General features: G+C 39.3%; 5 protein-coding genes across 16 annotated transcripts in view; all 5 read right to left on the bottom strand.

The window, feature by feature from the left end:
• The window catches only part of LOC127971204 (protocadherin alpha-C2-like), a 150,820-nt gene that overhangs the window by 66,033 nt on the left and 58,543 nt on the right, over positions 1-26,244 (bottom strand). For 4 of the 12 annotated variants that reach the window (XR_008156771.1, XM_052574046.1, XM_052574047.1 and 1 more), the window contains exon 1: positions 5,693-7,203. The exons of 3 other annotated variants lie outside the window; for them this stretch is intronic. Coding sequence is in view for 8 of the 9 variants with exons in the window: in XM_052574046.1 (XP_052430006.1) it covers positions 5,693-7,172 (1,480 nt within the window). In the remaining variant the exon portion in view is untranslated. Of the gene's footprint in view, positions 1-4,760; positions 7,204-8,740; positions 11,219-26,244 lie in introns of those variants that run through there. 5 more of the 12 variants (XM_052574052.1, XM_052574049.1, XM_052574051.1 and 2 more) reach the window with 5 other exon arrangements.
• On the bottom strand, positions 12,188-14,705 carry LOC127971223 (protocadherin alpha-3-like). Its single transcript, XM_052574124.1, has one exon. The coding sequence runs from the start codon at positions 14,576-14,578 to the stop codon at positions 12,188-12,190; it is 2,391 nt and encodes a 796-aa protein (XP_052430084.1). The 5' UTR covers positions 14,579-14,705.
• Positions 15,763-18,497, bottom strand: LOC127971218 (protocadherin alpha-8-like). Its single transcript, XM_052574120.1, has one exon. The coding sequence runs from the start codon at positions 18,154-18,156 to the stop codon at positions 15,763-15,765; it is 2,394 nt and encodes a 797-aa protein (XP_052430080.1). The 5' UTR covers positions 18,157-18,497.
• On the bottom strand, positions 19,461-21,993 carry LOC127971219 (protocadherin alpha-3-like). The gene has a single exon (XM_052574121.1). The coding sequence runs from the start codon at positions 21,852-21,854 to the stop codon at positions 19,461-19,463; it is 2,394 nt and encodes a 797-aa protein (XP_052430081.1). The 5' UTR covers positions 21,855-21,993.
• Positions 22,875-25,533, bottom strand: LOC127971220 (protocadherin alpha-3-like). Its single transcript, XM_052574122.1, has one exon. It carries the CDS (start codon positions 25,266-25,268, stop codon positions 22,875-22,877), a length of 2,394 nt encoding a protein of 797 aa, XP_052430082.1. The 5' UTR covers positions 25,269-25,533.

Here is a 26,244-nt window from a genome sequence, read left to right as displayed (position 1 = left end):
AGAAATGGTGATGTTTCTACGGTAACCTCTGTAAACAAAGCAGCACTGCTCTCATTAAGCTGGGGACACACTAAATGACTAGCTGAAACAGACTGACCTCAACACACTTAAGGACTGTTTCCATCGACTGGAGCAGATTTAAGTCTTTGACAATGGCAATGGAGCACAAACCTAATGACTGAGTCATTCCGCTCCACAACACACTTAATGACTGGCGCATCACAACTGGAAAAATTCTGCCAAACCAAAAAATAAAAAAATAATAACTCACGAAAACACTGCAGACAACACAGGTGCTTTTACTTATTGAAACGTTAAGGATTGTTTTACTTATGACCTTAATCTAACAGAAAACATTAGTCTGCTATGTTGGTCATCCAAATAAATGTCACAGCAATGTGTCTTGAATAGCTAGGCTATGTTTGGCATTAAGTCCGATGCTACCCTTTCTTTTTGGAATTATTGCTTGAGTATATTTCATAATGTCTTTTCAAATGCCTAGGCCTATGTTTAATTCCCTTAATTATACAATTGCTTGCACAGTCTACACCCCAGTGCCCCAGTGGCACAAAGCAACAAAATACCTCATTATAATCAGTGATGCTGTCTACATTACACATATATATATAACTGATCACAGAGATTCAGCTCCTTGAGAGCTCTAATGTGCTGGAAATCTGGTCCAATATTTTACATGGGTCCTACTTCTTGGATTATGCCTTCTTTTGTTCGCAGATATTTTCCTATATTTTTTTATTTTTTTATCCGCAATCTCTATCTTTCTGTTGCTTGGCTCTATCAGTCCTGTACACACACTCTCTCCTCCACATCATGAGTAGACACGCCCTTTACTGCTGATTAGGTACATGTTTGTTTTGCTACTCGGCCGACTGCAAACAGCATCTGAGCACATCTGGAACAGACCAGGTCCGACTGTGCACGATCCGTCCTCAAGACCAAATTTCATTTATAATCGGCCTGACAATAGTGTAGTGTGTAGACTACTATATTTACACATTTAAACCTTAAATAAATACATTTAAATAAATGCATATTTTGATCATCCAATTCTTATGTAATAAAAATTGCTTTTTCATCAACTCACGAACATACTGTATGCGTTTTCAGCACCATGGAAAGAGTAGGTCAGTGCAGATGCTAAAACAGAATTTTAAACCTTTGTGCAACCACAGTAGATTATGTTAGGTAGAAATAAGGTAACACTGATTCTTATTTACCCTCCAAGTCTATATAAAATCACCTGAATTAGCGATATAAAGCGGGTCAAATAACCATCGAACACGTCACCATTTTGCTAATATATTTAAAAGATGCTGTTGACTTTAAATTTTCACAAGATGTCAGTAACAACCCAAATTATCCACATATACAAAGAAAACAAAACAAATAAATTATGTGTAATAAAATGTAATGACACAGGGAAAAAGTATTGAACACGAAGAAAGGGAGGTGACAAAAGGCTTGGAAAGTCAAGACACCAGCTGTAATCTTTCAGTAACTAGAAATCAATCCTGCGCCTTGTAAGTGGAAATTAATATTAACTGGTTCAGTCCAAACACCTACAGCACCAGGATGATGAAGATGAAACAAGGGTGTACATTTCACTGAGACAATAATCCCAAACACAGCAAAGAAAACTGTCAATTGATTTCAGAAAAAAAAAGAAAAGAAAATAAAGCTGCTAGAATGACCCAGCCAATCAACTGACTTGAATCCAAAAGAAAATAAGAACAGAGTTCATAGAAAAGGTCCACAGAACCTTAGAGCTTCTTAGAGCTGTCATTATCAACAAAGGCTTGTGTACAAAGTATTTAATACATTTTAGTAGTTGAATATGTTGTTCCTGTGTCATTACACTTTATTATGCATAACTTAATATCAGATTTTTTTTTTTTTTTTACATGGATTACTATGGTTATTACCTACATCTGGTGAGAATGTCATGTCAACAGCACTTTAAAAACATTTACTATTAAAATTGGTGAAGGGTTCAATACTTATTTTACTCGCTGGGTAGCATGAGAAAAAAAAATCTAAGTAGAAACAGCAGCTCCAATTAAAGCATTTTCTTCACCTGTAACAAAATGAAAGAGCTCTTGGACAATCTAAAAAGGTCCATGATTATGCAGAAGTGTCATGAAATACTTGGAACTACACTCACCTAAAGGATTATTAGGAACACCATACTAATTCTTTGTTTGACCCCCTTTCGCCTTCACAACTGCCTTAATACTACGTGGCATTGATTCAACAAGGTGCTGAAAGCATTCCTTAGAAATATTGGCCCATATTGATAGGATAGCATCTTGCAGTTGATGGAGATTTGAGGGATGCACATCCAGAGCACGAAGCTCCCGTTTCACCACATCCCAAATATGCTCTATTGGGTTGAGATCTGGTGACTGTGGGGGCCATTTTAGTACAGTGAACTCATTGTCATGTTCAAGAAACCAGTTTGAAATGATTCGAGCTTTGTGAGATGGTGCATTACCCTCCTGGAAGTAGCCATCAGAGGATGGGTACATGGTGGTCATAAAGGGATGGACATGGTCAGAAACAATTCTCAGGTAGGCTGTGGCATTTAAACAATGCCCAGTTGGTCCTAAGGGACCTAAAGTGTGCCAAGACCTTCCCCCACACCATTACACCACCACCAGCAGCCGGCACAGTGGTAACAAGGCATGATGGATCCATGTTCTCATTCTGTTTACGCCAAATTCTGACTCTACCACCTGACCGTCTCAACAGAAATCGAGACTCATTAGACCAGGCAACATTTTTCCAGTCTTCAACTGTCCAATTTTGGTGAGCTCATGCAAATTGTACCCTCTTTTTACTATTTGTAGTAGAGTTGTTCCGATTCCGATACTAGTATCGGAAATATCTCCGATACCACAACAAATTCTGGCATCGGCATCGGCGAGTACATGAACCCATATACCGATCCGATACCATTTTCTTAAAAAATACCTAGTTATGACCGCAAGCTTTGCCTAACCGCTGCACGGTTCTTCTTCGCTGCTCAAAATGCATTGAAAACACAGGAAGTTGTGCTGTGTTGCCACAAGCAACCCCTGTATAGAGCAGCGAAGAAGAAATGAAAACGCGTTAGCAGCCCTTATCTATATATGACTGGATCACTCATCACATTCTAAACTGCCAAAAGACAGTGAAGCCGCTACTATATTATAGATCAGTGGTTAGCAGTATGTCTCTGTAGTACCGGTAGTTACAGACTCTCGAGTATATTCAGTACCGGCAACTGCGTTCAGTCGCTTCCGTGTAAGTCAAAACGCAGGGCTCCAGACAGTAGCCGAATATATACTAGTGTCTGTGAATATTAAACTGCAAAATACTATTTAAATATTACTCCCGCAAAATCTACATCTCTGTGGGTGACTGGCACAGATGCGCGAGAGCTCGCTGTTTTGTAGTCTCTGCTGTGTGTCATGAGGACACGAACGCATAAACCGTCACTTCATGAGAATTTACCGTTTCATTTGAGAATACTGTCATATCATAAACACAGACACTCAAAGATCTTCATGGCAGCCCATTAAAATAAATGTTTGGTTTACATGAGTAAATTGACAATATATAAAGCTACTGTTGTAGCCTACAGTAATAATAATACATCTCTATAATAATAATAATTATGCCTAGATGGTTGCTTGTTTTTTACTTGTTTTTTACTTGTTAGAGATTATCTGATTAATAGATCTTTTTTTATATTCCTAGACTTATTTGTTGCAGTTTTTTTATACAGTTATATTGTAAAACTTAAATACCTTTTTTAGTTTGCGGTGTTAGATTTTTGGCTGCATTTGAAGTTCTTTTTTGCATAAGAAAATAAATAATACTGTCAAATTCATGTTAGATAATAAAAATACTGTAATAAATACAGTAGTTCACCATGTATTTGTTCATGTTTTATTGAGGGATCTGTCTGAAGCACACCATAAAAAAATTCTAGCAATTTACACAGGGCTAGTAGTATATACAGCTGTATATACAGATATACACCCAGGTATCGGATCAGTACTCGGTATCGGCCGATACCCTGAGCCCAGGTATCGGAATCGGTATCGGGAAGAGAAAAAGGGTATCGGAACATCTCTAATTTGTAGTGGAGATGAGTTCTTCTGCTGTTGTAGCCCATCCGCCTCAAGGTTGTGTGTGTTGTGGCTTCACAAATGCTTTGCTGCATACCTCGGTTGTAATGAGTGGTTATTTCAGTCAAAGTTGCTCTTCTATCAGCTTGAATCAGTCGGCCCATTCTCCTCTGACCTCTAGCAGCAACAAGGCATTTTTGCCAACACAGGACTACCGCATACTGGATGTTTTTCCCTTTTCACACCATTCTTTGTAAACCCTAGAAATGGTTGTGCGTGAAAATCCCAGTAACTGAGCAGATTGTGAAATACTCAGACCGGCCAGTCTGGCACCAAGAGCCATGCCACGCTCAAAATTGCTTAAATCACCTTTCTTTACCATTCTGACATTCAGTTTTGGAGTTCAGGAGATTGTCTTGAACAGGACCACACCCATAAATGCATTGAAGCAACTGCCATGTGATTGGTTGATTAGATAATTGCATTAATGAGAAATTGAACAGGTATTCCTAATAATCCCTTAGGTGAGTGTATATGAAAGCTCACATAGGAACTTATTAGGGAGAAAAAAAATTAATATATATATATATCTTAACTTACAAATAGAGCCCCCCTAGAAAGGCTTACCTTTTCTTTATTGGGAAGTGTTTGTGTTCTTGTAAAAGTGTCTCCTCCATTAATACTGATTAGTTCTGCATCTGCAGGCGGAAATGGCGCAGGGAAAACAACCACGTCACTCTTCAGTGTGTCGGAGCTAAAACACACGTCATACTGCTGAGCAGATTTGGAGTAAGACCAGCTCCCATCAGGATGAGTGGTGATCATCGGGGCACTGTACCTGTCCAAACTGCTGTCTGTCCTGTGGCATTTCACAGCTATCAAACTGACGAGACTCAGGAAAAAGATGACGGACACGCACACAATGGCGATCAGCAAATACAGATTTAAATCCGAGAAACTCTCCTCCTTTATCGGCGCGTGTCTGAACGGAGTCTTGACGTCACCTGCGCTTTCAGCAACCACAACATCAATAGACACAGTCGCTGACAGTGAGGGCTCTCCATTATCACAAACCAAAATGACCAGCGGGTGAGTTTTCAGGTCATTGTCACTCATTCTCCTCTTAGTCCTGATTTCCCCGCTGCTGGTTCCGACTCGGAACAGATTGTTTCCTTTGGGTTCAGAGATGTGGTAAGACAGCAGTGCATTGTAACCAGAATCTGCATCTACAGCCCTGATCTTGGCCACAAAGTAGCCCGCATCAGCAGAATAGGGAATGTTCTCCGTGTTAACGGAACCGAGCTCGGAATAGGGCGCGAGAATCCCGGGACTGTTGTCATTCTCATCCAGGATAAAAACATTGACAGTCACGTTACTGCTGAGCGGAGGAACACCAGAGTCTGTGGCTTGAACTTTAAACTCAAACGTTTTTATCTCCTCATAGTTAAACGACTGTAAACTGTGTATATCTCCACTCTCAGAGTTTATGTTGATCATGGATGTTACTGGGCCGCTTTTTGAGCTTTCCAGTAAAGAATATGTTATCCGAGCATTATCACCTACATCAGGATCAAAAGCAGATACTGTCTGAATAACAGCTCCAATCTGACTGTTTTCTTTCACATAAACATTAATGACGCGCTCTGAAAAGCGCGGCGCGTTGTCATTCACATCAGAAACGTGTACAGTAATGACACTGGTGCTAGAGAGAGGCGGAGTCCCTTCATCAGTAGCTGAGATAGTCACGTTATACTCAGACGCGCGCTCTCGGTCTAAAGGCCCGTTAACAACTAAAGTATAATATTTCTTGTATGAGTTTTGAACTTTAAAAGGAGCAGATCCCTGAATCTTCAAAGTTACCTGTCCGTTTTTACCAGAATCACTATCAGTTACAGTAATCATTCCAACCATTGTGTCAATCGGAGCATCTTCTTTTACACTGTTAACCAAAGACGTCACAGATATCTCTGGTATGTTGTCATTGATGTCCACAACCTCGACCAATACTTTACAGTGTGCTCCTCTCGGGTTGTTACTTTTATCTTTCGCTTGTATTTGGAGTTCTATTGCAGTACTCTGCTCATAATCAACGTTTTTTTGCACAGTAATTTCACCTGTTTCAGGGTTTATCGAAAATGCATTTACATTTTTGTCATTGTCGTGGTTGACAACTGCATAAATAATATCACCGTTTACGCCCTCGTCTAAATCAACAGCTTGAACAGTTATCACGTGAGTACCAGGCGCCGCATTCTCACTGATTCGAGCTTTGTACAAAGACTTACTGAAAACAGGAATATTATCATTAATATCCACAACATTAACAACAATCTGCATTGTACCAGATTTGGGAGGTTTTCCTCCGTCTACAGCGCTCAGTGTGAGTTGGATCACGGGCTGTTTCTCTCGATCTAAAGATTTCTGCAGCACTAATTCAGCAGACACACTCTGTTCTCCTCCGCTCTGTACATCGAGAGAAAAGTGCTCATTGGGACTGAGTTTGTAGCTCTTTACCGTATTAACTCCAACATCACTATCAAATGCTCTGTTTAACGGAAACCTCTCCCCCGGAAAAGCGGATTCGCTGACATTCAGATGTGTTACTGATGTCCGAAATACGGGTGCATTATCATTAATGTCAATAACATTTATTTCAAATCGGTAAATATTCAATGGTGAGCTAATCATGGCTTCTAAAGGCAGAGAACATTTAATATTCTGTTCGCAAATCTCCTCTCGATCAATTCTCTCTCTGACATGGAGAATTCCAGTTTTAGTATTAATATCGAAATACCTCTTGTTCGGTCCCGGAACAATATGAAACCCTCGAACCTCAATGTCCTGAATATTCAGATTTAAATCCTTCACCAAATTGCCAATTGTAGTGCCTGTGTTTGCTTCCTCCGTCACTGAATACACCAGCTGTCCGCCCGCTATACTCCAAAGCCAACACAAAAAGTACACAGAAATCCAAACCCGGAATCTTGATTGCCCTTTGGATGCCATTGTCTCTAAATCTTCTGAATATGCCAAACTCATAAAAATCCGACAGCATAGTATCGGAGGAAACGTTCACACGAAATCACGCATAACAGCAGCTTCCAGACATAATGGCGAATTCTGAACAAAGCATCTCTGCTCCGGAAGCTACAAAATGAGGCGGAGCTTAATGGAGTCATGTAAAATTATTGTGTAAAATGAAAGACTAGTGACATCGTGCGGACATCTGCAAACCACACTTTTTCTAACTGAAATATTTTGATTTGATTAAATTATTGGTTATATGAGCATACAATATATTTAATGTGTCCACATCATACTGGCTATCGTAAAAAAAAAGGGGGGGGGGGGGGGGATGTGTACAAGACAGGTTAAGAAGACCAGAAACAGATATATTAGTTCTTTTGCAGGGGTTACCAAAAGGTTTGTTGTTGTTGTTGTTGTTTGTTTGTTTTTTTGCCAACTGAGCACTTTGGCTTTGATTATTTACTTAAAATAGCCCCTGCGATTTTAAGTAAACATTTCAATAACCCAATGGCACATTTTGTTGCATTTCCATTTCAAAACCATTTATTTTATTAACAACTTTAAAGTTTTTTATCAGAATAAGTTTACATAGGTATTGGTATTCGAGATTCAAAATGCCATGAAAATTTAATCACGATTATAGTAACCAAAATGAACAGAGTTATCAGTATTATCACTGTATTGTTCAAATGGGCTGGAAATGTTTAAGTACTCACACACAGAGAATTTTTCTGAAAATCAACAGATTTTAAACAAATAAAAAATAATGGTTTGGTGACTTGCAGCATAAAATGTATTCGGCTAACATTTATCACGTTCAAAAATAAATAAATAAATAATATATATATATATGTATATACAATTTCAGGCTTTATATATATATATATATATATATATATATATATATATATATATATATATATATATATATTTATTTATATTATTATTATTTTTTTTTCAAGAAAAGGATTAGTCAAAATTATACATTGTAGGGATTTTATCTGCTTCATAAACAATTCTACATACTCTATTATTACAGCATTTAAATTTTTACACTGCATATAAGTTTGTTTTCCATTTACAAATTAAGAGTTACATAATATTTTGGTCCAAAACCACCAAACAAAAAACATCAGACAGGCTGAATAAAAGCTTATATTCACTGTCTGACAGCAGGTGATTATGAAATAGCAGAAAAAGAGCGGTTTTCATCTAACATTTGCTAACAAAGCAGCGTGATTTTTTCAAAATGATTTATTAAATTATATTATTATGATTTATTTATTTTTAATGAATAGCTTTTCAAACACTTAAGAACCCCCTGATGAACAGTTCGTAGATACGAACATATGCGTTTTCAGCACCATGGACAGAGTTTGTCAGTAGGCTACGAAAGATAAAACTGCAGTTTAAAACTTTACGCAACCAGAGTATATTAATTTAGGGAGAATAAAGTAAAACTAATTCTTATTTTCCATCAAACCTTAAATAAAATCCCCTAAATAAGCAATACAGAGCAAGACAATGTCGAAGTAGAAACAGCAGCTCTAAATAAAGCTCACATAATATAATTATCTTACCTTTTCTTTATTAGGAAGTGTTTGTGTTCTTGTAAAAGTCTCTCCTCCATTAATACTGATCAGTTCTGCATCTGCAGGCGGAAATGGCGCAGGGAAAACCACTACGTCACTCTTCAATGTGTCCGAGCTAAAACACACATCATACTGCTGAGCAGATTTGGAGTAAGACCAGCTCCCATCAGGATGAGTGGTGATCATCGGGGCACTGTACCTGTCCAAACTGCTGTCTGTCCTGTGGCATTTTACAGCTATCAAACTGATCAGACTCAGGAAAAAGATGACGGACACGCACACAATGGCGATCAGCAAATACAGATTTAAATCCGAGAAACTCTCCTCCTTTATCGGCGCGTGTCTGAACGGAGTCTTGACGTCACCTGCGCTTTCAACAACCACAACATCAATAGACACAGTCGCTGACAGTGAGGGCTCTCCATTATCACAAACCAAAATGACCAGCGGGTGAGTTTTCAGGTCATTGTCACTCATTCTCCTCTTAGTCCTGATCTCCCCGCTGCTGGTTCCGACTCGGAACAGATTGTTTCCTTTGGGTTCAGAGATGTGGTAAGACAGCAGTGCATTGTAACCAGAATCTGCATCTACAGCCCTGATCTTGGCCACAAAGTAGCCCGCATCAGCAGAATAGGGAATGTTCTCCGTGTTAACGGAACCGAGCTCGGAATAGGGCGCGAGAATCCCGGGACTGTTGTCATTCTCATCCAGGATAAACACACTGACAGTCACGTTACTGCTGAGCGGAGGAACACCAGAGTCTGTGGCCTGAACTTTAAACTCAAACGTTTTTATCTCTTCATAGTTAAACGACTGTAAACTGTGTATATCTCCATTCTCAGAGTTTATGTTGATCATGGATGTTACTGGGCCGCTTTTTGAGCTTTGTAAAGAATATGTTATCCGAGCATTATCACCTACATCAGGATCAAAAGCAGATACTGTATGAATAACAGCTCCAATCTGACTGTTCTCTTTCACATAAACATTAATGACGGGCTCTGGAAAGCGCGGCGCGTTGTCATTCACATCAGAAACGTGTACAGTAATGACACTGGTGCTAGAGAGAGGCGGAGTCCCTTCATCAGTAGCTGAGATAGTCACGTTATACTCAGACGCGCGCTCTCGGTCTAAAGGACCGTTAACAACTAAAGTATAATAATTATTGTACGACTTCTGAACTTTAAAAGGTGCAGAGCCCTGAATGTTCAAAGTTACCTGTCCGTTTTTACCAGCATCACTATCAGTTACAGTAATCATTCCAACCATTGTGTCAATTGGAGCATCTTCTTTTACACTGTTAACCAAAGATGTTACCGAAATTTTTGGAACATTATCGTTAATGTCAACAATTTCCAGTAGCACTTTACAAAGAGCAGCTCTAGGTTTATGCCCTTTATCTTTTGCTTGCACACGGAGCTCCACCGCATTTTTTCTTTCGTAATCGACATCACCTTTCATTGTAATCTCGCCAGTTTCAGGATTTATCGAAAATGAATCTACATTTTTATCATCATCGTGGTTAATTAAACCATAAACAATCTGACCATTTACACCCTCATCTGGGTCACTGGCCTGAACTGTAACAACAGAAGTACCGGGTGGCGAGTTTTCATTTACGCGAGCTTTATACAATGATTTACTGAAAACAGGAATGTTGTCGTTGACATCTTCAACATTTACAATAATTTGCATTGTTCCTGATCTTGGAGGTTTTCCTCCATCTACAGCGATGAGTGTGAGCTTAAAAAATGGCTGTTTTTCTCGATCAAATGCTTTCTGCAGCACTAATTCAGCAGACACACTCTGCTCTCCTCCGCTCTGAACATCAAGAGAAAAGTGTTCATTCGGACTGAGTTTGTAGCTCTTTACCGAATTACTGCCCACATCTGCGTCAAACGCGCTCGGCAGTGCGAACTGCTCCCCTGGAAAAGCTGATTCTGAAATATTTAGTGTTGTCTTTGAGGTACGAAATAATGGTGGATTATCATTAATATCTAGTACGTTTACCTCAAATCTATATATATTCAGAGGCGAGTTAACAATTGCTTCTAAAGGTAAAGAACACTTCACATTCTGTTCGCATACCTCCTCTCGGTCTATTCTCTCCTTAACGTGAAGAACACCCGTCTTTGAATTCAAATCGAAATACCTTCGGTTGGATTCCGAAACGATATGAAATCCACGTCTTTCAATGTCCTGTAAATTAATGTTAAAATCCTTAGCTAAATTTCCAACTGCCGTGCCAGGGTTTACCTCCTCCGTTATGGAATAAACAATCTGCCCATCTGTAATAATCCCGAAGCGAAGAAACGCACTGAAAAATATCCACACGTTCAAAATATGTCCCTCTGTTAAAGCCATTTTACCAAAACATTGCCGTGTATGGTAAATCACCGAAATTCTTCCGCATGACTGTAAAACGCTTTCTGCTAAATTCACGAGTGGACTGTTTCCCAGAACAATGGCGTACGACTAACAAAGCACTTATCCAGGAAGACAGAACGTGAAAAATAGGAGGAGCCCAATCTTGTCAGGAATGCAAAAACAACGAGCAGATACTGACATCGCGAGGATAAAACTGAGCATCACATCAAGAAAGCAAAAAAAATAAAATAATAATAATAATAATAATAATAATAATAATAATAAAATAATAATAATAATATTATATATATATATATATATATATATATATATATATATATATATATATATATATATATATATATATATATATATATATATCAGACAGACAGGCAGACAGACAGACAGACAGACAGACAGATAGACAGATAGACAGATAGATAGACAGATAGACAGATAGACAGATAGACAGATAGATAGATAGGTAGATAGATAGATAGATAGATAGATAGATAGATAGATAGATAGATAGATAGATAGATAGAAATACAAGTCAAATGTCTACTCAAACAGCGGAAACGGGAAGGAAGCAAAGCCAAATTAATGCAGACGAAAAGTGGCTTTAAAAAACTTGATACGTGTGTAAAGAGAAAGTTTGCTGCAAGCCTCTTACATTAAACAGTTTACATTCAGCTAAATGTATCCCCTCGTACGAAAAAAAGTAGACTGATTGATTGTTTGTATTGCATAATTAAAATTAAATCTTCAGTTCCAAGATAAAAACGCATTACATGTGTTATAAGACAGGACAATAAACTGTTACCTTTGGATGCAAGGTGTTCAGCAGCACGATGAGCTCCCGTTATAAACAACAATAAACAATGTAGAACAATGCAATGTCCATAATGTCCATCTTGTTTCATCTGCACTCAAATAAACTAAAACCTACAATATTTTGTAACTATACACTAGATTTTAAATAATCAAGACAGCAGGGAGAATGCCAATTAGATATTTAACTCAAAACCATAAGACTTAATTCACCAGTGAAACGAAACATGTAATCACTTATCTTACCTTTTCTTTATTGGGAAGTGTTTGTGTTCTGGTAAATGTGTCTCCTCCATTAATACTGATCAGTTCTGCATCTGCAGGCGGAAATGACGCAGGGAAAACCACTACGTCACTCTTCAGTGTGTCGGAGCTAAAACACACGTCATACTGCTGAGCAGATTTGGAGTAAGACCAGCTCCCATCAGGATGAGTGGTGATCATCGGGGCACTGTACCTGTCCAAACTGCTGTCTGTCCTGTGGCATTTAACAGCTATCAAACTGATGAGACTCAGGAAAAAGATGACGGACACGCACACAATGGCGATCAGCAAATACAGATTTAAATCCGAGAAACTCTCCTCCTTTATCGGCACGTGTTTGAACGGAGTCTTGACGTCACCTGCGCTTTCAACAACCACAACATCAATAGACACAGTCGCTGACAGTGAGGGCTCTCCGTTATCACAAACCAAAATGACCAGCGGGTGAGTTTTCAGGTCATTGTCACTCATTCTCCTCTTAGTCCTGATCTCCCCGCTGCTGGTTCCGACTCGGAACAGATTGTTTCCTTTGGGTTCAGAGATGTGGTAAGACAGCAGCGCATTGTAACCAGAATCTGCATCTACAGCCCTGATCTTGGCCACAAAGTAGCCCGCATCAGCAGAATAGGGAATGTTCTCCGTGTTAACGGAACCGAGCTCGGAATAGGGCGCGAGAATCCCGGGACTGTTGTCATTCTCATCCAGGATAAAAACATTGACAGTCACGTTACTGCTGAGCGGAGGAACACCAGAGTCTGTGGCCTGGACTTTAAACTCAAACGTTTTTATCTCCTCATAGTTAAACGACTGTAAACTGTGTATATCTCCACTCTCAGAGTTTATGTTGATCATGGATGTTACTGGGCCGCTTTTTGAGCTTTCAAGTAAATAATACGTTATCCGAGCATTATCACCTACATCAGGATCAAAAGCAGATACTGTATGAACAACAGCTCCAATCTGACTGTTCTCTTTCACATAAACATTAATGACGGGCTCTGGAAAGCGCGGTGCGTTGTCATTCACATCAGAAACGTGTACAGTAATGACACTGGTGCTAGAGAGAGGCGGAGTCCCTTCATCAGTAGCTGTGATAGCCACGTTATACTCAGACGCGAGCTCTCTGTCTAGAGGTCCATCCACCACTAGAGAATAATAATTTTTGTAATTCGTCACAAGTTTAAAAGGCACTTTGTTGGACACAAGGCAATTAACCATACCGTTTTTGCCGCCGTCCCTGTCAATCACTGACACGAGAGCGACAGCAGTGCCAATACTGGCGTCCTCTTTCACTGTACTGAGGAGTGACGTCACGGTTATCTCTGGCCCGTTGTCGTTAATATCCAGCACCTCCAGCAGGACTTTGCAGTGCGTGGACATCGGAGGCTGTCCTTTATCACTGGCCTGTGCGCGGATCTCAAATGCATTGTTCTCCTCGAAATCTATATTGCCTTTAACTGTGATAACACCAGTATTTGGGTCAATATCAAAAATCTGTAGAATTTTATTCTGATCTCTTTTAATTATAGAATAAACAATATCGCTATTAGTACCTTCATCCAGGTCTGTAGCATTTAACACCACAATTGTCGTTCCGATGGGCAAATTTTCTAAAACGGTTGTTTTATATAAGGGCTTACTAAAAGCGGGAGTATTATCGTTAATATCTAAAACTTTAATAATTATAAGAGATGTGCCTGTCTTAGAGGGTGTTCCTCCGTCTACAGCGGTAAGCGTGAGCTGGATCACAGGCTGTTTCTCTCGATCTAAAGCTTTCTGCAGCACTAACTCAGCAGACACACTCTGATCTCCTCCTTTGTGCACAGCTAAAGAAAAATACTCGTTCGAGCTAAGTTTGTAAGTATTTATTGAATTTTTTCCAACATCTGCGTCTGTAGCATGATGGAGAGAGAACTTAACACCAGGCAGGGTGCTTTCTGCAATTTCTAGCGTTTGTGATTTCTCACTAAAAGATGGGGAATTATCGTTTACATCCACAATATTAATCTCTATTTGAAAAAGCTTCAGCGGATTGTTGATAACTGCTTCTACACTGAGAGTACATTTAGGTGCTTTAGCACAAAGCTCCTCTCTGTCTATTCTTTCGCTCACATACAAGAAGCCAGTTTTCAGGTTTACCTCGAAATATTTTTTCTTGGATCCCGTGACAATCTGAAACATGCGCGACTCCAGTTCCTGAACATTAAGGTTGAGATCCTTAGCGATATTTCCCACTGATGTTCCCGGATTCACCTCCTCTGGAACAGAATAAGAGAGCTGCCCTGACACCGCGTCCCAACAACACTCCAAAACAACGAGCACGATACAGGCCACAATAGATTTCCTTCTGTACGGCGAGAACATTTTTACATCCAGTGTATCCCGTGAAATGATCCGCGAAATAAAAGACGGTATTCCGAGTTCAACAATGCGAATTAAGAAATATTAGACAATATTCAATTTTTGAGACGAGAAAAAAACGAGGCCTCCGTACTCTCTTATACGTCCAGTCTGTCTGAAACAAAGCCCTGTGAAATCCCCTCCCCACTAAAACCGGGAGGGGCTTCCAGACATGGTACACAGTTCGAGATTCAACGGGCTATAGTGACACCACGCGGATTTATAAATTGATATCCACCAAAAACCTTAATAATATCACAAACAGATCATCATATACAATTGTAGTTATTCATCATTTTTAAATAAATTCTACAAGAAAATACTGAGATTTTTCTTTGAATCCAATATATGAGAGGATATTGGGGCATTTTCGTCATCAAAACAAAAGCCAGTTTGCATTAGCATATTATGTATCCATATTTCATCTCAATATATATATATATATATATATATATATATATATATATATATATATATATATATATATATATATATATAATATATATATATATATATATATATATATATATATATATATATAATATATATATATATATATATATATATATATATATATATATATATATATATATATAATCTGAACTAGATTTCACTATGGGAAACATGCAGTTCTAATATCCATCTCCCTTAGATTACTGTTCAGGATGACTTTGTATAAGTAAATTATACAGTAATAAATATATAATAACTGTCAAAATTTTATTAAAATCTATGCGCATTACAATTATTCACTCGTACAGTATAGCTATCATTCCACATTTAGCACAATAAATAAATATTTTTTTTGCATTATTAAACAGGAGAAACATTAGCAATTGCAGCGAAGTACATCAAAAAGACCACGTCCAATTCAGAACCACGGACAGCTCCACAAAAGCACTAAAAGTTGGCCGTATGTAGCAATGATAATTAAACTATTGTAATAAGTCTGTTTAATTAAACCAAAGTAATAATAATAATAATAATAATAATAATAATAATAATAATAATAATAAAACATTAATCCACTTTCAAAAATGTAAGTCTCACAAACTTGTAATTGCCAATAAGAAGAGGTCAATGACAGGAAACACCAGAAGTCACACCGACTTTACAAAACGAAAACAAATAATTGCAACTAAAATGATTTAATCCCTTACCTTTTCTTTATTGGGAAGTGTCTGTGTTCTGGTAAATGTATCTCCTTCATTAATACTGATCAGTTCTGCATCTGCAGGTGGAAATGGTGCAGGGAAAACCACTACGTCACTCTTCAGTGTGTCGGAGCTAAAACACACGTCATACTGCTGAGCAGATTTGGAGTAAGACCAGCTCCCATCAGGATGAGTGGTGATCATCGGGGCACTGTACCTGTCCAAACTGCTGTCTGTCCTGTGGCATTTTACAGCTATCAAACTGATGAGACTCAGGAAAAAGATGACGGACACGCACACAATGGCGATCAGCAAATACAGATTTAAATCCGAGAAACTCTCCTCCTTTATCGGCGCGTGTCTGAATGTGGTCTTGACGTCACCTGCGCTTTCAACAACCACAACATCAATAGACACAGTCGCTGACAGTGAGGGCTCTCCGTTATCACAAACCAAAATGACCAGCGGGTGAGTTTTCAGGTCATTGTCACTCATTCTCCTCTTAGTCCTGATCTCCCCGCTGCTGGTTCCGACTCGGAACAGATTGTTTCCTTTGGGTTCAGAGATGTGATAAGACAGCAGCGCATTGTAACCAGAATCTGCATCTACAGCCCTGATCTTGGCCACAAAGTAGCCCGCATCAGCAGAATAGGGAATGTTCTCCGTGTTAACGGAACCGAGCTCGGAATAGGGCGCGAGAATCCCGGGACTGTTGTCATTCTCATCCAGGATAAAAACATTGACAGTCACGTTACTGCTGAGCGGAGGAACACCAGAGTCTGTGGCCTGGACTTTAAACTCAAACGTTTTTATCTCCTCATAGTTAAACGACTGTAAACTGTGTATATCTCCACTCTCAGAGTTTATGTTGATCATGGATGTTACTGGGCCGCTTTTCGAGGTTTCTAGTAAAGAATATGTTATCCGAGCATTATCACCTACATCAGGATCAAAAGCAGATACTGTCTGAATAACAGCTCCAGTCTGACTGTTCTCTTTCACATAAACATTAATGACGGGCTCTGGGAAGCGCGGCGCGTTGTCATTCACATCAGACACGTGTACAGTAATGACACTGGTGCTAGAGAGAGGCGGAGTCCCTTCATCAGTAGCTGAGATAGTCACGTTATACTCAGACGCGAGCTCTCTGTCTAGAGGTCCATCCACCACTAGAGAATAATAATTTTTGTAATTAGTCTCGAGTTTAAAAGGCACTTTGTTGGACACAAGGCATTTAACTGCACCATTTTTGCCGCCGTCCCTGTCAATCACTGACACGAGAGCGACAGCAGTGCCAATACTGGCGTCCTCTTTCACTGTACTGAGAAGTGACGTCACGGTTATCTCTGGCCCGTTGTCGTTAATATCCAGCACCTCCAGCAGGACTTTGCAGTGCGTGGACATCGGAGGCTGTCCTTTATCACTGGCCTGTGCGCGGATCTCAAATGCATTGTTCTCCTCGAAATCTATATTGCCTTTAACTGTGATAACACCAGTATTTGGGTCAATTTGAAAAATGTCTAAAATGTGATCTTGATCTGTCTCTCTAAGTGAGTAAACGATCTCACTATTTGATCCCTCATCTTCGTCTGTTGCGTTTATAATTATTACCGTGGTACCAATTGGCAGGTTTTCAACAAGACTAGCTTTATACAAGGGGCGACTAAATTCAGGAGCGTTATCATTAATATCTAAAACTCGAATAATTATCTGAGACGTGCCTGATTTTGGGGGATTTCCTCCATCTGCAGCAGTAAGCGTGAGCTGGATCACAGATTGTTCCTCTCGATCTAACGCTTTTTGCAGAACCAGCTCCGCAGAGACTCTCTGATCGCCTAATTTGTGCACAGCTAAAGAAAAATAGTCATTTTGGCTTAATTTATATGTGCTCACAGTATTTTTTCCTACATCCGTATCAGACGCATAAGAGAGAGGAAATTTTACGCCTCGTAATGTGTTCTCGGCGACGTCTAAATACTGAGTTTTAGCACTAAAAGATGGGGCATTATCGTTTACATCCAGAATATTCATTTCTATTTGATAAAGCTTCAGTGGATTGTTGATAACTGCTTCTACACTGAGAGTACATTTAGGTGCTTTAGCACAAAGCTCCTCTCTGTCTATTCTTTCACTCACATAAAGAAAACCAGTTTTCAGATTTACCTCGAAATATTTTTTCTTGGATCCCGTGACAATCTGAAACATGCGCGACTCCAGTTCCTGAACATTAAGGTTGAGATCCTTAGCGATATTTCCCACTGATGTTCCCGAGTTCACCTCCTCTGAAACAGAATAAGAGAGCTGCCCTGACACCGCGTCCCAACAACACTCCAAAACAACGAGCACGATACAGGCCACAATAGATTTCCTTCTGTACGGCGAGAACATTTTTACATCCAGTGTATCCCGTGAAATGATCCGCGAAATAAAAGACGGTATTCCGAGTTCAACAATGCGAATAAAGAAATATTAGACAACATTCCATTTTTGGGACGAGGAAAAAACGAGGCCTGCGTACTCTCTCTTATACGTCCAGTCTGTCTGAAACAAAGCCCTGTGAAATCCCCTCCCCACTAAAACCGGGAGGGGCTTCCAGACACGGTACACAGTTCGAGATTCAACGGGCTATAGTGACACCACGCGGATTTATAAATTGACATCCACCAAAACCCTTAATAATATCACAAACAGATCATCATATACAATTGTAGTTATTCTTCTTTTTTTAATTTATTAATTCTACAAAAAATAATGAGATTTTTTTTTTCTGTGTATCCCTTATATGAGCGAGTATTGGGACATTTCTGTCATCAAAACAAACACTAGTTTGCATTAGCATATTCTGTGTCTTTCTTTCATCTCAATATATATTCTTAAGACTTGACTAGATTTCACTATGGGAAAGATGCAGTTCTAATATTCAACTCTCTTAGATTACTGCAAGGATGACTTTACATAACTAAATTTTGTATGTAACAAATATAGAAATACTGTTATAAATTAATTTTAAACTAAGATCATTTCAATTATTCATTCTTACAGTATAGCTATCATTTCACACTTAGCACAGTACATCAATAAATGTAGCATTATTTAAATTATTAATTCTTACAGTAAAGCTATCATTTCACACTTAGCAAAGTACATCAATAAATGTAGCATTATTTAAATTATTAATTCTTACAGTATAGCTTTCATTTCACACTTAGCAAAGTACATCAATAAATGTAGCATTATTTAAATTATTAATTCTTACAGTATAGCTTTCATTTCACACTTAGCACAGTACATCAATAAATGTAGCATTATTTAAATTATTAATTATTACAGTATAGCTATCATTTCACACTAAGCACAGTACATCAATAAATTTAGCATTATTGAATAGAAGAAACATACGTAGTTGCAGCGATGTTCATCAAAAAGACCACGACAAGTTCAGAACCACGGACAGCTCCACAAAAGCCCTAAAATTTGGTCTTGTGTAGTAATGATAATATATTAATCGATTGCAATAAGTCTGTTTACTTCAGAGAAAGAGAGATATAGAGAGAGAAACCTTAAGCCACTTTCAACATTTTAAGTCTCAGAAACTTGTGGTTGTCTGCCAATAAAACAAGGTCAATGCGAGGAAACACCAGAAGTCACACCGACTTTACAAAACAAAAACAAAGAATCGCAATGAAAATCATTTAATCTCTTACCTTTTCTTTATTAGGAAGTGTTTGTGTTCTTGTAAAAGTGTCTCCTCCGTTAATACTGATCAGTTCTGCATCTGCAGGCGGAAATGGCGCAGGGAAAACCACCACGTCACTTTTCAGTGTGTCGGAGCTAAAACACACGTCATACTGCTGAGCAGATTTGGAGTAAGACCAGCTCCCATCAGGATGAGTGGTGATCATCGGGGCACTGTACCTGTCCAAACTGCTGTCTGTCCTGTGGCATTTTACAGCTACCAAACTGACGAGACTCAGGAAAAAGATGACGGACACGCACACAATGGCGATCAGCAAATACAGATTTAAATCCGAGAAACTCTCCTCCTTTATCGGCGCGTGTCTGAACGGAGTTTTGACGTCACCTGCGCTTTCAGCAACCACAACATCAATAGACACAGTCGCTGACAGTGAGGGCTCTCCGTTATCACACACCAAAATGACCAGCGGGTGAGTTTTCAGGTCATTGTCACTCATTCTCCTCTTAGTCCTGATCTCCCCGCTGCTGGTTCCGACTCGGAACAGATTGTTTCCTTTGGGTTCAGAGATGTGATAAGACAGCAGCGCATTGTAACCAGAATCTGCATCTACAGCCCTGATCTTGGCCACAAAGTAGCCCGCATCAGCAGAATAGGGAATGTTCTCCGTGTTAACGGAACCGAGCTCGGAATAGGGCGCGAGAATCCCGGGACTGTTGTCATTCTCATCCAGGATAAAAACATTGACAGTCAAGTTACTGCTGAGCGGAGGAACACCAGAGTCTGTGGCCTGAACTTTAAACTCAAACGTTTTTATCTCTTCATAGTTAAACGACTGTAAACTGTGTATATCTCCACTCTCAGAGTTTATGTTGATCATGAATGTTACTGGGCCGCTTTTTGAGCTTTCTAGTAAAGAATATGTTATCCGAGCATTATCACCTACATCAGGATCAAAAGCAGATACTGTATGAATAACAGCTCCAGTCTGACTGTTCTCTTTCACATAAACATTAATGACGGGCTCTGGGAAGCGCGGCGCGTTGTCATTCACATCAGAAACGTGTACATTAATGACACTGGTGCTAGAGAGAGGCGGAGTCCCTTCATCAGTAGCTGAGATAGTCACGTTATACTCAGACGCGAGCTCTCTGTCTAGAGGTCCATCCACCACTAGAGAATAATAATTTTTGTAATTCGTCTCAAGTTTAAAAGGCACTTTGTTGGACACAAGGCAATTAACCATACCGTTTTTGCCGCCGTCCCTGTCAATCACTGACACGAGAGCGACAGCAGTGCCAATACTGGCGTCCTCTTTCACTGTACTGAGGAGTGGCGTCACGGTTATCTCTGGCCCGTTGTCGTTAATATCCAGCACCTCCAGCAGGACTTTGCAGTGCGTGGACATCGGAGGCTGTCCTTTATCACTGGCCTGTGCGCGGATCTCAAATGCATTGTTCTCCTCGAAATCTATATTGCCTTTAACTGTGATAACACCAGTATTTGGGTCAATATCAAAAATCTGTAGAATTTTATTCTGATCTCTTTTAATTATAGAATAAACAATATCGCTATTAGTACCTTCATCCAGGTCTGTAGCATTTAACACCACAATTGTCGTTCCGATGGGCACATTTTCTAAAACAGTCGTTTTATATAACGGCTTGCTAAAAACGGGAGTATTATCGTTATTATCCAAAACTTTAATAATTATAAGAGATGTGCCTGTCTTAGAGGGTGTTCCTCCGTCTACAGCGGTAAGCGTGAGCTGGATCACAGGCTGTTTCTCTCGATCTAAAGCTTTATGCAGCACTAACTCAGCAGACACACTCTGATCTCCTCCTTTGTGCACAGCTAAAGAAAAATACTCGTTCGAGCTAAGTTTGTAAGTGTTTATTGAATTTTTTCCAACATCTGCGTCTGTAGCATGATGGAGAGAGAACTTAACACCAGGCAGGGTGCTTTCTGCAATGTCTAACGTTTGTGATTTCTCACTAAAAGATGGGGAATTATCGTTTACATCCACAATATTAATCTCTATTTGATAAAGCTTCAGTGGATTGTTGATAACTGCTTCTACACTGAGAGTACATTTAGGTGCTTTAGCACAAAGCTCCTCTCTGTCTATTCTTTCGCTCACATACAAGAAGCCAGTTTTCAGGTTTACCTCGAAATATTTTTTCTTGGATCCCGTGACAATCTGAAACATGCGCGACTCCAGTTCCTGAACATTAAGGTTGAGATCCTTAGCGATATTTCCCACTGATGTTCCCGGATTCACCTCCTCTGGAACAGAATAAGAGAGCTGCCCTGACACCGCGTCCCAACAACACTCCAAAACAACGAGCACGATACAGGCCACAATAGATTTCCTTCTGTACGGCGAGAACATTATTGCATCCAGTGTATCCCGTGAAATGATCCGCGAAATAAAAGACGGTATTCCGAGTTCATCAATGCGAATTAAGAAATATTAGACAATATTAAATTTTAGGGACGAGAAAAAAAACGAGGCCTCCGTACTCTCTTATACGTCCAGTCTGTCTGAAACAAAGCCCTGTGAAATCCCCTCCCCACTAAAACCGGGAGGGGCTTCCAGACACGGTACACAGTTCGACATTCAACGGGCTATAGTGACACCACGAGGTTTATGAATCAAAATCCATAAAAACCCATACAGTATCATAAAGAAATGATCATATACGATTGCAGTTATTTGCCATTTTTTATTAATAAAATATTTAGATGTGTGTTTGTGTGTGTGTGCGCGGGTCCAATATATGAGGGTATATGGGGGCATTTTCGACATTTCAAAACTTGCATTTGCATATTTTATTTTAATTTTTCATATCAAGAGATATTTTTAAAAGCCTTAACTCGATTTTACTACGAATAACATGAAGTTCTATAATATCCAATTCACGAATATTACTACAAGGATGACTTTTAATGATTAAACAATTAAATCGATAACATAAATATTGTTTTAAGTGTGCATTGAACAATAATTCATTTGTACAGCATGGCTATAATTACACATTTAAGCAAGTTATTATTTATTATTATTATTATTATTATTATTATTATTATTATTATTATATATTTTTTTAAGTTATAGCAACAGGAGAAACAAAAATATTTTCAGCGATGTTCATCAAAAAGACCACGACAAGTTCAGGACCACGGACAGCTCCACAAAAGCGTTAAATTTTGGTTTTACTATGTAATAATATATTAAGTCATTCCTATAAGTCTGTTTACTTTAGCAAAACACAATTAACCGTTAAGCCATCTTTGAAATGTAAAAGTCTCAGAAATTAGTAATGCAATTGTATTGTATTTCAATAAAAAGAAGAAACAATGTCCAACTAATAAAAAAAAATAAAATAAAAATAATCGCAATAAAAAACCTTTAATCCCTTACCTTCTCTTTACTGGGAAGTGTTTGTGTCCTGGTAAAAGTGTCTCCTCCATTAATACTGATCAGTTCTGCATCTGCAGGCGGAAATGGCGCAGGGAAAACCACTACGTCACTCTTCAGTGTGTCCGAGCTAAAACACACGTCATACTGCTGAGCAGATTTGGAGTAAGACCAGCTCCCATCAGGGTGAGTGGTGATCATCGGGGCGCTGTACCTGTCCAAACTGCTGTCTGTCCTGTGGCATTTTACAGCTATCAAACTGACGAGACTCAGGAAAAAGATGACGGACACGCACACAATGGCGATCAGCAAATACAGATTTAAATCCGAAAAACTCTCCTCCTTTATCGGCACGTGTCTGTACGGAGTCTTGACGTCACCTGCGCTTTCAGCAACCACAACATCAATAGACACAGTCGCTGACAGTGAGGGCTCTCCGTTATCACAAACCAAAATGACCAGCGGGTGAGTTTTCAGGTCATTGTCACTCATTCTCCTCTTAGTCCTGATCTCCCCGCTGCTGGTTCCGACTCGGAACAGATTGTTTCCTTTGGGTTCAGAGATGTGGTAAGACAGCAGCGCATTGTAACCAGAATCTGCATCTACAGCCCTGATCTTGGCCACAAAGTAGCCCGCATCAGCAGAATAGGGAATGTTCTCCGTGTTAACGGAACCGAGCTCGGAATAGGGCGCGAGAATCCCGGGACTGTTGTCATTCTCATCCAGGATAAAAACATTGACAGTCACGTTACTGCTGAGCGGAGGAACACCAGAGTCTGTGGCCTGAACTTTAAACTCAAATGTTTTTATCTCTTCATAGTTAAACGACTGCATGCTCTCGATCTCTCCTGTCAATGAGTTTACTTTAAGAAGCGCTGAAACAGGTGTACCAGTGACAGAGCTTTGCAGTAAAGAGTATGTTATATGTGCATTCTCCATGATATCTGCGTCACTGGCCGTCACTGTGGATATAATGGAGCCCACTTTACTGTTTTCGCGCAGATATGCACAAACTACAGAATTTGGGAAGTGAGGCGCATTGTCATTCACATCAGAGACCTGCACTTGTATTACTTTAGCTCTGGACATTGGCGGTGAGCCTTCATCTTCAGCAATGACTGTAATGTTATAGGCTGTGACGTTTTCCCGATCCAGCACACCATCTAAAACCAATGAATAGTAGTTCTGAAAGGAGGACTGTAATTTGAATGGATTGGAGCTGGTAAGGCGAACGCGCACTGCTCCGTTTTTACCCGAGTCTGGATCTGAGACCATCATTAGGGCAATTACTGTTCCCTTTCCCGCATTTTCCTCTACTGGGCTAAGAAGTGATGTAACACTCACATCTGGAGGGTTATCATTAATGTCTAGCACCTCTATTAAAAGCTTAGTATGACCTGACATAGTCACTTGACCTTTATCGGTGGCTTGAACTCTAATTTCAAAAGCAGCATTCTCTTCATAATCAATATCACCCTTAATTCGGACATCTCCACTTTGCACGTCAATTTCAAACTTCTCCAAAATGTTTTGGGGTGTTCGACTTATAAAGGAGTAAACTATCTCCGCATTCAATCCTTCATCTAGATCTTGAGCTTGTAGTCTGGTTACTGTGGTGCCAATTGGCGCGTGCTCGACTATGGAGACTTTATATAAGGGTTTCTTGAAAACTGGAGCGTTGTCATTTATATCTATCACATTAACTTCGATCCTTACGGTTCCAGTCCTGGCAGGCGATCCGCCATCAACCGCTGTCACTGTGAACTCGAGTCGCGGAGTCTTCTCTCTGTCCAAAGCCTTCTGAAGCACTAACTCAGCGGATATCGTCTTATCACTATGAGTTTGTACGTCTAAGGTGAGATAATCATTAGATGTAAGCTTATAGGTTTTTACTGAATTCACTCCAATGTCTGCGTCATGCGCACTCTCCAATGGAAAGCGCACACCAGGAGCGGTGCTTTCACTAACATTAATCATTACAGAGCTCATAGGAAACACTGGAGAGTTGTCATTAATATCGAGAATGTTTATTCTTATCCGGTAGAGTTGTAGTGGGCCGTTCACTACGGCTTCCAGATTAACGGAGCATGATATTACGCCTGTGCAAAGCTCCTCTCGATCGATCCTTTCGCTCACCTGCAAAGCGCCCGTCTCTATATTTACACTAAAATACTGCTTTTTAGGACCTGACATGATACGAAAGCCTCTGGATTGCAGATCATTTACTGAAAGGTTAATGTCTTTAGCTATATTACCGACTGTGGTTCCCTGTTTCACCTCCTCCGATACACTGTATGAGATCTGTCCGGTTACAGCCTCCAAGAAATGACAGGTCAAAGCAAATGAGAAGCAGGCTAGTAAATGCCTCTGTGTAGATATTAACATGTTTGCTTTTTTTTCTCAACAATAATTCAGAAAATTGGCAACAAAAATTGATGAAAGTTAAATTTCAGTAGAGCAAAGGATCCGCTTCGGGCTACCAAAGACAAAAGAAAACAGCCAAAGATCCCTTTTCAATCCTCAAGACAAACCCATAGTGACAATTAATCCAAGAGCATGGAAGTTTTGCATCCTTCAAAAATCCTCTAAAAGGGTCCAAATCCGCATACAATATTCCATAAACATCAATATTCCATCACATCTGAACCCGACGTTCCATAGTGAAGAGGCTTAATGCAAGAGATACATGAAGGAGAGGGTGAGAGAATCAGAGAGAGCAAAGAGAGAGAGGGGGCTGGTCATGATTAGGAGGAGGAGAGACACGCCTTTTACACAGCTAGTGGAACAAGAGTGACACATAGTGGCCTCTATATTAACTGCAGTTTATGATTCACTAAAAGCTGCAGAGGTTTAAAACACTTGAGGATTTGCACTGATATACAAGTATTAATTTGAGATATTTGTACTTTATTTGGGTACTACTGAAACTAAATAGTTTTTCTCTTATATATATTACCAAGACAAAATAATTAGTTCTGCTCTTTACAATTTCATGTAGACAACAGTTTGTGGTCTGATAACAAATTACACCCTATTTTTCATAACTCTTACCAACAACAGTCAAATACATTTCTGTGTAAAATCTCACAATGGCCATGCATCCTTATAAAGACATTTTAATCACAACACACTCTAAGCAAAACATTTATAACATTGCTGAACATATCTATGATCAGTCTATTGACATTTTTTTTTTTATTTAAACTTAAACAGCCACTGTTTAGTCAGAATTTGTATGTCATGTTTCAGGATTTTCAGTTTAACATTTGAATTTCTAGAACCTTACATAAAAACAAAACAAAAAACAATTAAATTAGACAAAAGTTTTGCAAGTAACTTGTTAAAAACTGTCACTTGAGAA

This window comes from Carassius gibelio, chromosome B14 (assembly GCF_023724105.1).
Source record: "Carassius gibelio isolate Cgi1373 ecotype wild population from Czech Republic chromosome B14, carGib1.2-hapl.c, whole genome shotgun sequence".
NCBI classification, from domain to species: domain Eukaryota; kingdom Metazoa; phylum Chordata; class Actinopteri; order Cypriniformes; family Cyprinidae; genus Carassius; species Carassius gibelio.
The sequence above is the reverse complement of the archived record's forward strand: the minus strand, read 5'-3'. Positions and strand labels throughout refer to the sequence as shown.